Source organism: Marmota flaviventris, chromosome 9 (genome assembly GCF_047511675.1).
Source record: "Marmota flaviventris isolate mMarFla1 chromosome 9, mMarFla1.hap1, whole genome shotgun sequence".
NCBI lineage: Eukaryota > Metazoa > Chordata > Mammalia > Rodentia > Sciuridae > Marmota > Marmota flaviventris.
Genome location: NC_092506.1, coordinates 93598682 through 93612520, shown reverse-complemented (window position 1 = coordinate 93612520; position 13839 = coordinate 93598682). Strand labels below are relative to the sequence as shown.

Here is a 13839-nt window from a genome sequence, read left to right as displayed (position 1 = left end):
ACAAAAAACCTCTGTGCAGTTGGCATCCAACTTTTTAATCATTTGCTTGAGAATATTCAGGGCAAGACTCTGCTCCTTTTTTGCCCAGAATACTTGTGCTTCTTCTAGTTGCCACTCAGAGACACCACAAACAGCTGAATTATACTGTTTGATTTGAAATATTGCCCTTTCAGGTAGCTGAAATGAAAATGGCAAATAATAATAAAAATACTTTTACTACTACTACTATTACCACTAATAATAATGAAAGCAGTAACTACCATTCAATGAAAATGTGACTATTTGTCAGGGACTGTCTTAAAGGTGTCAAATCACTGAATTGTTATCAATATAGTAAGTTAGGTATATTCTCTTTATTTAACCAAGAATTTGTAGCTGAAAGAAGGTAATTGCCTTGTTCAAGGCTTAAACTCAAGTTTGCCTAACACAGGAAATCTTAATTATACTATACTATATAACATTGATCTCTATTTCTCAATTTCTTAATTCACTCATGCTTTTTGTTATATAATAAAAGGAAAGGCCAAGAGGTGAGATGATATAATTTTAAATCCTATTTACCTGAGTGTTCTTGAAAGTTCGGGCCAGAACAGAGAATTCTATAAGGTGTTTGGTGAGAATGTCTTTAAAGCACTCTCTTTGAGAGAGCTCCACTTGTTTTTCCATCAGGATCTCCAAAATAACAGTGCGTAGAGCCATGATAGGCTCCTGAAAGCTAAAATCACTGTCCTTAATTATCTGGGAGTGTTTACGCCATTTAATATACAATTCAGAGATTTGTCTATCTGTGAGTGATCTGAAAGCCAAATCAGAGAGTTAATATAAGCAAAAGAAATGAAAAAAAATTATGAGGTTCTAAAATGTAATATACATTACAAAGGAATTTGTGTAGTAACAAGTTTAGAACTTATAAATAATCCTAAATAAGGACAAAGTTTTAAAAGACTACAAAATGGTATGTGTTCAGACCCCTAAGAAGTTGGCAGAGAAGTAACAGGTAATAAATATTTTTAAAGATTTTCTTAAAATGCTCTTTGAAATAATGGAAAGTAGTCCTTTTAAATAAAAACTCTTCTAAAATGGGAACATATTCATCAGATCTATCATCAAGAATTCCTACATCTCTAGTCTTGCTTCCATGCTCTTTGTGGTAAAGGAGGACAAATCTGCCAGGAAATAAAGTAAACTCATTAATTACCTTTGGGGGATGACTGTGCCTAATTGCAGTTGTCAAAGAAATCACAATTCAGTGAAGCAGAAGTTGGCATCTGGCAAAGATTTCATCTGCTAACATTTATTAAAGGAATAGAAAATGCATACTGTACAATTCATTTATGTGAACAGTATGCTTGCTTCTCAGATGCTTAAAGTAAATAGTATCTAACTTGACTACTATACTGAGAAAAAAGATGAAGAAGGTAGACTAAGACAATGAGAAAATGACTAGGAAATGAAAGTTTTTTCAGTGGTATGGTAGAGAAGGAAGGAGTAATACAAATTCATAGGAAGCAAATCTTCCCCCAAAGTGTAAGAGCTCAATCATTTCAGTCTCAGGAATCACTATGCATTCTTAAAAATTATTGAAGACCCCAAAGAGCTTAAAATTTTGACATATCTATTGATATTTACCATATTAGAAAGTAAAACAGGGAAACTGTATTAATTTACTTTAAAAAAGGGTAAGTCAGTAACAGAGAAGCTTCATTCTGGAATTAAAAAATCATATTAATTACATACCTTGAGAAAAGCACTCCAATGTTTTCTAACTCTCCAATGGCCTGCAATCTACTAAGTGTGGGGTACAATGAATACACAGACTCAAGACTGCCCTTACACAACTCTTCCACTTCTTTTATTCTAATAGCAAAAGAGAAAAGAAACAAACTTTGAAAACAAAGAAGAGGCTGGACACAGTGGTGCAGGCATATAGTCCTAGTGACCTGAGAGGCTGAGGCAGGATTGCACATTTGAGACCAGCCTGGGCAACTAAGCAGGATCCTGTCTTACAAGAAAAATAAAAAGGATTAGGGATGTAGCTTAGAAATAAGTATCTCTGGGTTCAATCCCCAGTACCAAAACCAAAAAATTAAAAAAAAAATAAGAAGAGGTTTTCAAGGAGATATAAGTACAAATCTGTATTTATAGAGATCTTATCACAATCTTGCTATTAATCTAATAATAACAATATTCACAAATATTAGAGAATATGAAATAGCAAAGGAAAAAAATTGGCCTTGGGATAATATAGCCCTAAATCTAAATCCCAGTTGTGTCACCTTTGGCTGTCTAACAGGACAAACCACTGGATTTCACTAAGCCTAATTTTTTTTTTTTTTTTCATTTCCATACTCATTTCGAAGATCAGAGAATGCCTTAGGAAAGAGTCTGGTCAAGCACATGATAAGTACCTAAATGATAGCAAATATTATTGCTGTAATGAAGGATTTATTAGGTTGCTAATCACTATTACACAAAAAAAGTTACATTTGAACTCTAATGCTAAGAGAGTAAATGCCACATAATATTTGAGGAGATAAAATTTAAATTCTCAGGATACTTTGTATAGGAAGGAGTAGGAATTAAGAGTGTTTCCTGGGAGCTTAGGGTAAAGAACTGATGTAGGGTTCCAAAGAAAACATTTTTTTTTGAGGGAAGAACACAGAAGGACAAGGAAACACTTCACCTAGCCACCAAGTCTTTATCCCTACAACAATGCAAATCCTCACATTGAAATTATTCCTTAAGTTTGGAAAAAAGAAGCCATGACATTAAACAGAAAATTATTTGCTTTTTTGTAATACCTGGCATATTTGAGACTTTCATAAAATGTGGAGAATTCTCTGTCTTTCAGAGACTGCAGAGCATTGTACAATGATTCATGGTAACTGGTTCCTTCTAATCCTTTGCTGTGAGATAATTCAAAAAATAAAAGAAAAATACATATTTTAAAACAAAGCCTAAAGATATACATGTACAAATAACTCAAAGAACTAAATTTTAAAACTGAAATTAACTTTTTTTTTAAATGAAAAAACAGATTTCTAGAAATTTTGTTAAGAAACACTAATTATTTTATGGGTCATTTAAATTCTTCAAGCAGAAAAAACTGAAAATTTCTCAGATCCTTTGCCTGGTTCAAAATATGCTATATTTTCATTTATTTATTCAGTGAACACCTTTTATGTGTCAGGCATTAAGAACAGGTTCTAGCGTGGGAAATCATTAGCAGACAAGTCAGATCAGGGCCCACTCCCATGGAGCTTGTTTTGGTTTGGACAATAAGTAAGAATAATATCAGACAGTGACAAAGGACAAGCAGAGAATTCAAATAAAATGAAAAAAAAAAACATTATGATGGAGTGGCTACTTTAGGAAGAGTAGTCAAAAAAAGGTCTATCTGAAGATATGAAATAAATATATGAAACTAGAGACTGAATGACAAGAAACTGCCACCCACATGGAGAAAAGCAGAATATATACATCTAAGGCCTTTCTGTAAGAACATCATGGACTGATCAAAAAACAAAGAGAAGACCTCTATGGCTGAAAAACAGTAAACAAGAGAGTGGCATATACTGACAGAAGCAGGACCAACTTATATATACTAAAATGTCTAAAAAATTTGAGAGCAAATCCCTATAATATAGTAATCTTGTAGTTTGAAATCTGAAAGGCATTCTAATTAATGAAAATATTTTCTATGAAGGCAATTACACATTGTTTCATTTTTAGTGTTTATGTTATCAAAACACTTTACATAAATGTGAAATCCTTTATTAGATAGCTGTTTGGTTTATAATTTTAAAAATATGGTGCTAGGTATGGAGGTGCATGCCGGTAATCTCAGTGAATCAGGAGGCTAAGACAGGAGGACTACAAGATCAAGGCCAGCCTCAGCAACTAATCAAGCCTCTAAGCTACTTAGTGAGGCTCTGTCTCAAAATTTAAAAAAATAAATAAAAAGGGCTGGGGATGTAGCACAGTGGTAAAGTGCCCATGGATTCAATCTCCAGTATCAATAATAATAATAAATAAAATAAAAATATGGTGACTTGACAAACAAGTGATAAATATTATGTTCCTGGATAACTGATTTAGCACCTTTTAATAAAAAAAAATTCATAAATAAAGATAACTGGTCCTTTGTATACCATCCAGCAGATACAAGTAATATATGACTAAAATGTTTATAGCAGGGAGTAAAAAGAGAAACATCTATACCTTTCCTTGGATTCCTGAGTCGAAGAAAAAGTGAGTTAAGGAATTCTCCTAAGAAAATATCTTTGATGTTTCTATTTTTGAAAATATTGGGGAGGGGAATGGAGCTGTGCTAATGGAAAAAAAGAGGGAAATTCAGGTCTAATTTTGTTTACTGTTTATTACTATCTTATTTAGGAATGCATAGCTTGGAGAATCTATAAAATATAGAAAATACAACTCCTGTTATATTGATAGAATAAAATAAAAAGTTATTTAGAATCAGAAAAGAAGCAATTTTTTTTTTTAAGTTGGATTTCTTCTTACTTAAAAGAATTGTAATGGTCCCACTGCATATTCCTCCATGCTGCTTGGTAATGAAGTTCCTGTAGTTCAGCACACCACTCTGTATTTTCATGATCTAACCCTTTTAAGTAGATGGAAAGAATGTGGCAGAGTCCCAAATTCTGTAAGGCCTAAACAGAAGTTGTTTTTTTTTAAAGAAAGAAAGATCTCAACAGAAAACTAGAGAAACAAAAATTTATAAACATAAAACTTCAGTTTATAGTTAGCGATATCACAGTCCCAAAATGTTGTTTAGTATGTTTCCCCAAAAACATTAAAACTGAATTCAGGGAGTTCTAATATTTAAAGGAAGAATGACTAAAGAGTATTAATGAGCCAACAATAGCTTCAGAAATGAAACCAATTCCAAGGCAAACTATGAGAAATAATAGTACACTTGGAATTTTCCATGTGAGGCACTAATTTACACTACCTGGCACAACGTTCACACTCAAGAAATGTCTTTTGTTAGGTAACAAAAATTATGATTAACAAACCTAAACTATTGTTTTGGACAATGACCTACCTAGCTTTCCTGTGTGTTCCTCAGTTTTTAGCCCCACGTCTGTAAAACAGGTAACTTCTAACCTTATCTCAAGTTCATCTGGCTATGTAAATATTCCAATGACATACTGGAATTCTATGAGCACTGCACTAGTGACATCTTTACCAATCCAAGAAAAAAATATACCTGAATTATTCCTGCCTGGCGAGTTGCTGGGGAGATTGCTGTCTCAAGGTCATACGTTACTAAGGCTTTCTCCCACATTGCTTCATGTTCATATGTTCGTAGTCTGTAAGAAAAGGTTGTAAAAATATCTTGATTCTACATACATAGAACTCCTTCACAGACAGAATTACTATACCATTATATAGAAAAATGTGATTTACCTAGTAAGGGGTTGCAACATTTTCCCTCCACCACAGCCATACAGACTATCTGGCTCTCCTATACTTCTGTAAATTTCTAATAGAAGATCCTTAAAACAGAAATACAACAAAAACAGGAAGGGAAGAATCACTTTATAAATTTAGAAAACCTTAAATTGCATCATTATCAACACATAACTCTCAATTCTAAATGTTGCCCTATAAAAGTAAAATAAAATCATATTCAAATATATACTATATCAAGTTATCTGAATTGAAACATTTGGTACCCAAGCCTAGCACAATGCCTGGTATACAGAAGATACTCCAAAAAGTCAGTGGAAAAGGATGAGACTGCGAAAGATGAAGGAGAACAAAGAGAAAAATTAGGAGAGCGAACTGAAAAAGTAAACAGAACATATTTCATGTAAGGCATAACTGATAGTATGAAGTGTAAAGAGAATTGAAAGGTTACCACCAGACTTAGAGACAGCAAATATAGACAACTCTTTCACAAAGTTTGGTTATGAAGGGAAAGAAGAGAGTGAGTGATACCCAAAAAAGCACACCAAGAAGAGGGAAGTTATTTTGTACTTGTGAGAGAAATTTTTAAAAGTAGAGGTTTGAAAATGTTTAGAATATAGTTCAGAGGCAACACAGCATATTAAAAAAATAAAGTTTGAGAAAAAGTAGATAAATAAAAAGCACAGGAATTAAGATTAGCTTTAAATAAAGGGAGAAATTATTTCTCCAGTTTAATAAGACAGACGGTTATGACAGGGGCATATGCAGGAAGATTTCAATATTTGAGGGTAGATGTGTCTGGGTTTCCTATCTATGCCAACTATTTTCTCCACCAAGTAAGAGGCTAGCTGAAAGCAAAGGCAGAGAAGTGAAGATCAAAATTTTAAGCAAGGTAGCGAAGTTCAAATTGTTGTTGTAAATGAGTTGACCAAAGAAAGTCGATGAGAACGACACACACCATGGTCAATTTGAAAGTAGATTTTTAAGAAATATATACAAAAAGTAATTTGCTGCTTTTGTGACAATGAAAAAATAAACAAACAATTATAAACTGCAAGTGATATACAGAAAATGAATAGGGTGCTATGGCAGAAAATACACAGTAAAAACCCACTCTATAAGTTGGATGGTTTTGCTTCCATTCTTCAGATAAAGGAACTCAAGACTAGAAAGGTTAAGTAATTTGTGCAAGATTATATAACTAAGTGGCACAGTCAGGATTAGAATTCAGGTCAGTCTACTTGAAGACCTGAACTTCAAACTATAAATGTATATAGATGATGCTCTGTTAAAAGAGTAACTTCAGTTTTCAAATCAAATGACATCACTATAAAAAGTAATAATCAAAATATAAGATTAAATATTGATATAAACATTAGAACTGTTAATATTTACCTGTAAACTTATTCCAGTTTCTTCTTTGCTTTTTTCACTCAAACTAGAAATAGTTGTACTTTGGCTTCCTTCTTCAAATATAAGACCTCTGCTTATCAAAAGAAGCACTGCTTTTAATGAGAACATACTACTTGGAAGCTTATGAATACAGAAACTATAGACAATAGGGAAAAAAAAACTAATGAAGGTGGCAAATAATGAACTTTAAGAGAATATCATTTATACCAGAACTGAAAAGAAATTTGTGAATGTTAATTCCATGGAGGATAATTACATTTTAATAAAATTTTCTATATTTGGGGAGGTTATATGCCAAACCATGCTTATTTATAAGGAAACAAACCTGTTTAAAAATAGAGATATCCCCAATTCAGTTCCTAAATTTCTGTTAGTGGTTTTACCTAAATTTTCAACTTAATTACAGACATACAATTTAAGACCACAATGAGCCACAATTTAACACTGATGAACTGACAAAAATTAAGAAATCTAAAACTCTACTTAAACCCTTATTACCAAAACATTAAGATAAATTTAAGAATATTAAGATGACTGAAGTTGTGAAATTAACACCTATTGTCAAAATCCTATTTCGCAGAGTTTCTTCCTCAAAAAATTATGGGCACTAACAATGAAATCTCATACTTTCTCAGGAGCAAGTTACAAAAAACTTTACCTGTATCCAGAATACTTAGTATGAGGAACTTTGTTATTACACAGACCAAATAGGGAGGGGATTGGGATTGTGGCTCAGTAGTAGAGCACTTGCCTAGCATGTGTGAGGCACTTGATTCTCAGCATCGCATATCAATAAATGAATAAAATAAAGGTCCATCAACAACTAAAGACATATTAAAAATAAATTTAAAAATTAAATAGTCCAAATAGGATATCTGAGAGAGCAGTTCATTTTCTTGACCTGACAGCTCTGGTAAAGTGTTCATCTTTATTTTATGTACAAATATACTCTTGGCCACTTTAGATTTACAAAGCTTCTGCTCACCTAATAGAGGCACTGAAGAAAACTAGCATCTCTTAACCTTTTTTTTTTTTTTTTAATATTTATTTTTCAAGTATCGGCGGACACAACATCTTTGTTTGTATGTGGTGCATGAGGATCGAACCTGGGCCGCACGCATGCCAGGCAAGTGTGCTACCACTTGAGCCACATCCCCAGCCCCGCATCTCTTAACCTTTATATACTTCATCTGTTTACCCTCATCTTCCCATCAGACCCCAGGGGAGTAAAAACAGATTATCAAAGCCAACAGTAAACCCTATTTGCCAAGCACCCTCTCCTAATGAATACCAAAATAATCTTGGCATGCTTGCTTTAAAACATGCAATATGGGGCTGAGGATATAGCTCTGATGTAAGAGTACTTGCCCGGCAAGTGCAAAACTCTGGATTCAATTCCCTAACACTCCCCAAAAAACAAAAATAAGCAATTCTGCAAAAGTCTGCTACATTCCATACAATCACTTACCTTTAACTAAAGGTGCTTCAATTTATACTCCTAGAAGGGATAACTTGTTCATTCCTGATTGTTAAGAAATACTATTCTGCACACCAAGAAACTAAAACACATCCAAATTGCAATTACTAATACCAAGTATGCAGGCTCTGACTAAAATGGTAATACTCTTAGATAGTAATTAATTTCTTACTCACTACCTATTTAAAGGACAATATACCTGTCTTCATAAGAAGGTTATACTGATCATGAACATATCTATTACATAGTATACAGTGTCCACATATTGTGTGTTTTCAACTAAAAAGCTTAAATTAAATATCAAACCACAAGTTAAGAAATCGGTCCACATCTAGTAAGTTAATTACATTTGAACTAGAATTTGAATTCTGGTTCCTGGTTTTCCATAGTGTAAAAAGCACACTACTTTACTGACAATCTAAAATAAAAATTACTGGTAACAAGAATGATAACTGTGTCAACACAACACATTTTTGCTATTTTCATTTCTTAATACGGCTGATTGAGTGGTGATAAGGTGAGGCTAAATATAAAAGTAAACTCTAGGCTATTTCAAATAAACAAAGATTTGAGGAGAACAGTTGGGATAATAAAGCATGTATTTTTTTTTTTTTTTTTACTCTTCCTACTTTATTGGCGTTTTCACCATGATCTAGGATTGTATTTATGAGATTCTCATGATAGTTCTCATAAATCAAAGTAAGCAGAAATACAGACAGATAATACACAAAAATAAAATTTCTTTGGTCACAGAAAAAAAGTCACATTACTCTATAGTCAAAAGAAAAATAGATATTGAATAGTTAAGGAATTAGTGGTAAATATAATAATAATGAAATTAGGAATTAATTCAATCATTTGAAAAATATTTATTGATCATTTATATTAAATTCTCAATGCTATTGAGAGAAATACAAAGAAAATAAATATGGTCTCTGTCCTCCAGAAGCTTGCTATCTATATAATTTTTGTAATATATAATAAAACATTTGTATTTATCTTAGAGTGGAATTACTTCTTTTTAAATTTTTATTATTGTTTTACTTTAAAACACAAATTTCTACCTAAAATGTATTTTAAATGAGAGGCACCAAAATAATTTTTACTATGTATCTTTATTTAAACAATGTCAACATCAATTTTAAAACCCAAAACTTATAAATTCCATTACCTTTTCTCTTGATCATCCATGTTCTTCTTATCTGCATAGATTTCTGCATAGAGCAATGCTGTAAAGTGAGCAGCACAAGACTGAGCTACTTTGGCAACCTCCAGATAATTCAAATCCAGCCAGAAAGCATCATCAAAAACTGTTCCTGCCGAAGGTCTAAAGAAAAATTAACCATAATATCATTTCATTTTTAAAACTTCAACACTAAAAGAAAAACACCATAATATAGTGTAACACATTGGGAACAGCTGCAAGTTAAACAGAAAATTACATTCAAATAACTGAAAACCACATTTCCCTTATAGCTATAAACATTCTAAGATGGCATGATTAAAGAGTCTAGTTTCTTAATCTTTTTTGGATCACAAACCCCTCGGAGAATATGCTGAAAGCTATGACCCATCATCCCATATAAATCTGAGCTTCATGCCTTCCCTACATCAAAAACTTCACGCACCATTACCTAAGAATAGGCTACAGAGAACAGCTGGTAACGCACATGTGCGCATGTGTGCACACAGAGATACATCTTTTAATTTAATGAAACTATTCTCTTTTAAGACACAACTACATGTCTTTCCTATTGCAGTCATTTTCTCTTTAGTTTATTGCATAAGGTGAGTTGTTTAATAAAAATCTCTCATTGTGGTAATAGCAGATGAGAACTGGACTATAGAATAGTATCTGTTTCAAAACTATCAGAGAAATGACAAAGTAGTGGTTAAGAGCACTGGCTTTGGAGGAGCACAGAGTTAGGTGCAAAGCAAGCTACAGCACCTAGTACTAGCTGTATGATCTTCAGCAACTTAACTCTTCAGCCTCAGTTTCCTATTTTCCTCATTTATAAATCCCAGAAAAACATATACATCAAAGAACAGTTGCAGTGATTATATAACACTTGTAAAACCAATGAATAAAGTGCCTTCTACACAACAAGTCCTTAACTGTAGCTGATATTTCTGAGAAGTCAAATAATCTGCCCATGGAAAGAAAGCTGCTAGCATTTTTTAATGTCAGATATGTTACATACTTCATCTATTTTAATTACCACAAACCAAACTGCTCCCTCAAGGTAGACATTAGCTTGATTTTAAAGACAATAAAACAAGTTCAAAGACACCAGATCACAAAGTATCAGACTTCAACTTGAGCTAAGGTCCTTATTTTTTTTTAATATGTCCCATTAACATTTTTAAACAATCATTTTTACAGGTCTTATTGAAAAATGGAACTGAATATTAAGAATATTTATCTTGTACAACTGCCATGTGTCAACTAAGGAAGAAATTTTATCTTCTCAAGTCCTGCCAACATCAACACCATTTAACGTAAATAAATCTGAAACGAATGACTTGAAGGTGAAAAACTGCCTCCCAACACCAAGATGCTCCTACCTACAGTTAAAGCTTTAAATGAATTTTCTCAAAAAAGGATCTGGTACAAATCAATAAAATAAATCAGTCACTTTCTTATCAGAATTGAAGACCACCAAAAGCCAAAAATCTTCTTTTTCTATGAGTAGAATGAAATGGTATAAAGGAAATACAAAGGAATTCTTTTTTAAGATGTAAATGCATTTTGTTTTAAAAATCCTTCTATTCTTTCACACACACACACCCCACTCCTTACCAACCTCTGTCACTATCACCACACATATGCATGAGACATCAAATCCCACATATTCAAATTATAGACTCTCCTTAACTTACAATACTTATACTTTGATAAACCCATCATAATTTGAAAATCTTGATAAGTAAAAAAATGCAACCTACTGAACATCATAGCTTAACAACACAGCACACTGTGGAGTATCAGTGGTCCCCTTTGTGATTGAATGGCTGTCACCATCATGACAGCATCACAAGAGGATCATGCTACATGTTATTCTGTTAGCCTAGAATAAGATCAAAATTCAAAGTATGGTTTCTTCTGAATGCTATTACTTTCATACCATTGTCAAATTGAAAAATCATAAAATGAACCATTCAAAGTTAGGGGCATTTGTATAGACTCACTGTATTATTTCTTCAGAGTTTTAGTCAACCTTAGCTATTGTTATACTCCATTTAAAATCTCATGAAGCCAAATGTGGTAGCACATGAGTGTAATCCCAGCAACTTGGGAGGCTGAGGCAGGAGGACTGCCAAGTTCAAGATCAATCTGGGTAACTCAGCAAGACCCTGGCTCAAAATCAAAATAAAAAGGGCTGAGGGTGCACCTCAGTGGAAGAGCACCACTGGGTTCAAACCACAATGCCATGCATGAACACAAACACACACATACACACATCCCTCATGATAAATAACAGGAACAAAGATACTTGTAATATTATAAAATTTGCCCCTATCAGGAAAATAAACATTGTTCTACCAGAGTGTGACTACAGATATTGATGATTATGGCATATACTATATCTTATGATACATATATAAGACATATTCATACAACTCTAGCTACTTCTAAAAAGCAATGGGAAAAGTTAGAAGGGTCACAGCATGGTTGGTGCACACCTGTAATACCAGCTACTCAAGACACTGAGGCAGGACATCATGAGTTCAAGGTCAGTCTGGGCAACTGAGTGAGACACTGTCTCAAAAAATAAAAAGGGCTAGGGATATAGTTCCAAAGTAGAGCACCCCTAGATTCAATCCTTAGAACTGGTGAAATAAATAAATAAAGTGGGCAACATAATTAACCTGGTAAAATCACTTGCTCCTTTCTCTTAGCTCTGTAGATGAATAAACTGAAGCCCCTAAAGGCTGCAGGATTTAGCAAAGATAACACCATTACTCATACTGCTGGGACTAGAACTGAGCTTCTGACACGGATTTAACCAAAGTACCATCTTGAATATGGATTATTACAAGGAAATGTAACCATCACACCAATTAAATATAACATTCTGCAACAGCTTCACCTAAAATCATCAGGTCAAAATTTGGCCTACAGTAACAAATTAGATTTCTAAATCCCCAAACTCAAGAAGCAACATTCATTACATTACCTCTTCTGTCTTCTCATGTAGTCTACAACAGCAAGCATTGTTCTTTGTGATTTTTTATCCAAAGAGCATCGGAAAAATGGTTCTGACTCTAACAAAGAAAGAAAGAAATCTCTTCTCAGACCCAGAAAGATCTCCCAAGGCACTTGGTTCTTGTCTGTGTTTGTCTCACTTTATACAGCAAGATTCTGTTGGACAATACCTAATACAAAATTCGTTCTTAATAAATATGAACAAATAAATAGATTTAATGGCTTTTTCTTTTAAAAAAACCCAATATGTTTATATAACTGAGATCTTACATTGCGATTTACATTTTATCTCTGAAGAAGTACTAATTCACAGCCTCAATAAAATCAAAAGCTTTTGTAAGCTAGGTGTTCAGTATACAACAATGAACAAGATAGACTATTTTTTTCTTATTGGAGCTTTACCACTATACACAGTAGTTGGGCTCATCCTGAGAAATTCATCTGTGCATGGAATTTGAATTTGGTTCATGATTCCCCTTTCCCTCCCCTTGTTAAGGAAGTTGGTGCCAGCCCCTTTATGATGCAGTGTTGACCCTATGTTTTCTTCTAGCTGTTGTACAGTTCCTGGTGTAATTCCTAAATCTTTGATACATTTCAATTTAAGTTTTGTACAGGGTGAGATACAGGGGTCTAGTTTCATTTTTCTAAAAAAAAAGCTATGTAGTTTTCTCAGCATCATTTGTTAAAAAGGCTGTCTTTTCTCCAAAATATATTTTTGGCACCTTTGTCAAATATCAGATGAGTGTTAAGTAGGTAGATTGACAAGATGGACTATTTTTGACTACACAGAACTCACAGACTAGGCTGGATACTCTCAACACAGCATGAGAAATGGTTTGAGGGAAAGTTTAGAATGCTGCAGAGACCTGTATGAGGGAAGCTCACCTGAACAAGGGAAGTGTCATAGAAAAGTGAAACGTGAGGGCGGGGGTTGTAACTCAGTGGTAGAACGCTTGCCTAGCATGGGTGAGGCCTTAGGTTCAATCCTCAGCACAACATAAAAACAAATAAACAACACAAACAAATAAAATAAAGGTTAAATTCTTAAAAAAAATATATGAAAGTGAAATGTGAAATAAAAGTAATGGTTCTCTGGGACAAAAGGAAAGGACAATGTACCAAGGAATATTTAACAGTATCTGAGATGGCTGAAAGCAGGAAACAATCTGGAGAATTTATGAAAGAATTTCAACTGTGCTAAACCACAGGATAGAAAACAATAAGGACTGACAGTGACAGAGGGATGCAAATAGTAGGCAGGATTTGGTAATAAGATGAGAGATATGTTAAGAGGTTTCTGGCCTGG

The 13839-nt window shown here is 33.4% G+C and overlaps 1 protein-coding gene across 6 annotated transcripts in view; it reads right to left on the bottom strand.

Annotated features, from left to right (window-relative positions):
• The window catches only part of Atm (ATM serine/threonine kinase), a 153612-nt gene that overhangs the window by 36536 nt on the left and 103237 nt on the right, over nt 1-13839 (bottom strand). For all 6 annotated transcript variants that reach the window (XM_071616672.1, XM_027930673.2, XM_071616673.1 and 3 more), the window contains exons 38-47: nt 12505-12592; nt 9498-9653; nt 6832-6919; nt 5434-5522; nt 5234-5336; nt 4525-4673; nt 2802-2906; nt 1738-1857; nt 562-796; nt 10-177 (exon numbers count right to left, since the gene is read on the bottom strand). In XM_071616672.1, coding sequence (XP_071472773.1) covers nt 10-177; nt 562-796; nt 1738-1857; nt 2802-2906; nt 4525-4673; nt 5234-5336; nt 5434-5522; nt 6832-6919; nt 9498-9653; nt 12505-12592 — 1301 coding nt within the window. The remainder of the gene's footprint in view (nt 1-9; nt 178-561; nt 797-1737; nt 1858-2801; nt 2907-4524; nt 4674-5233; nt 5337-5433; nt 5523-6831; nt 6920-9497; nt 9654-12504; nt 12593-13839) is intronic.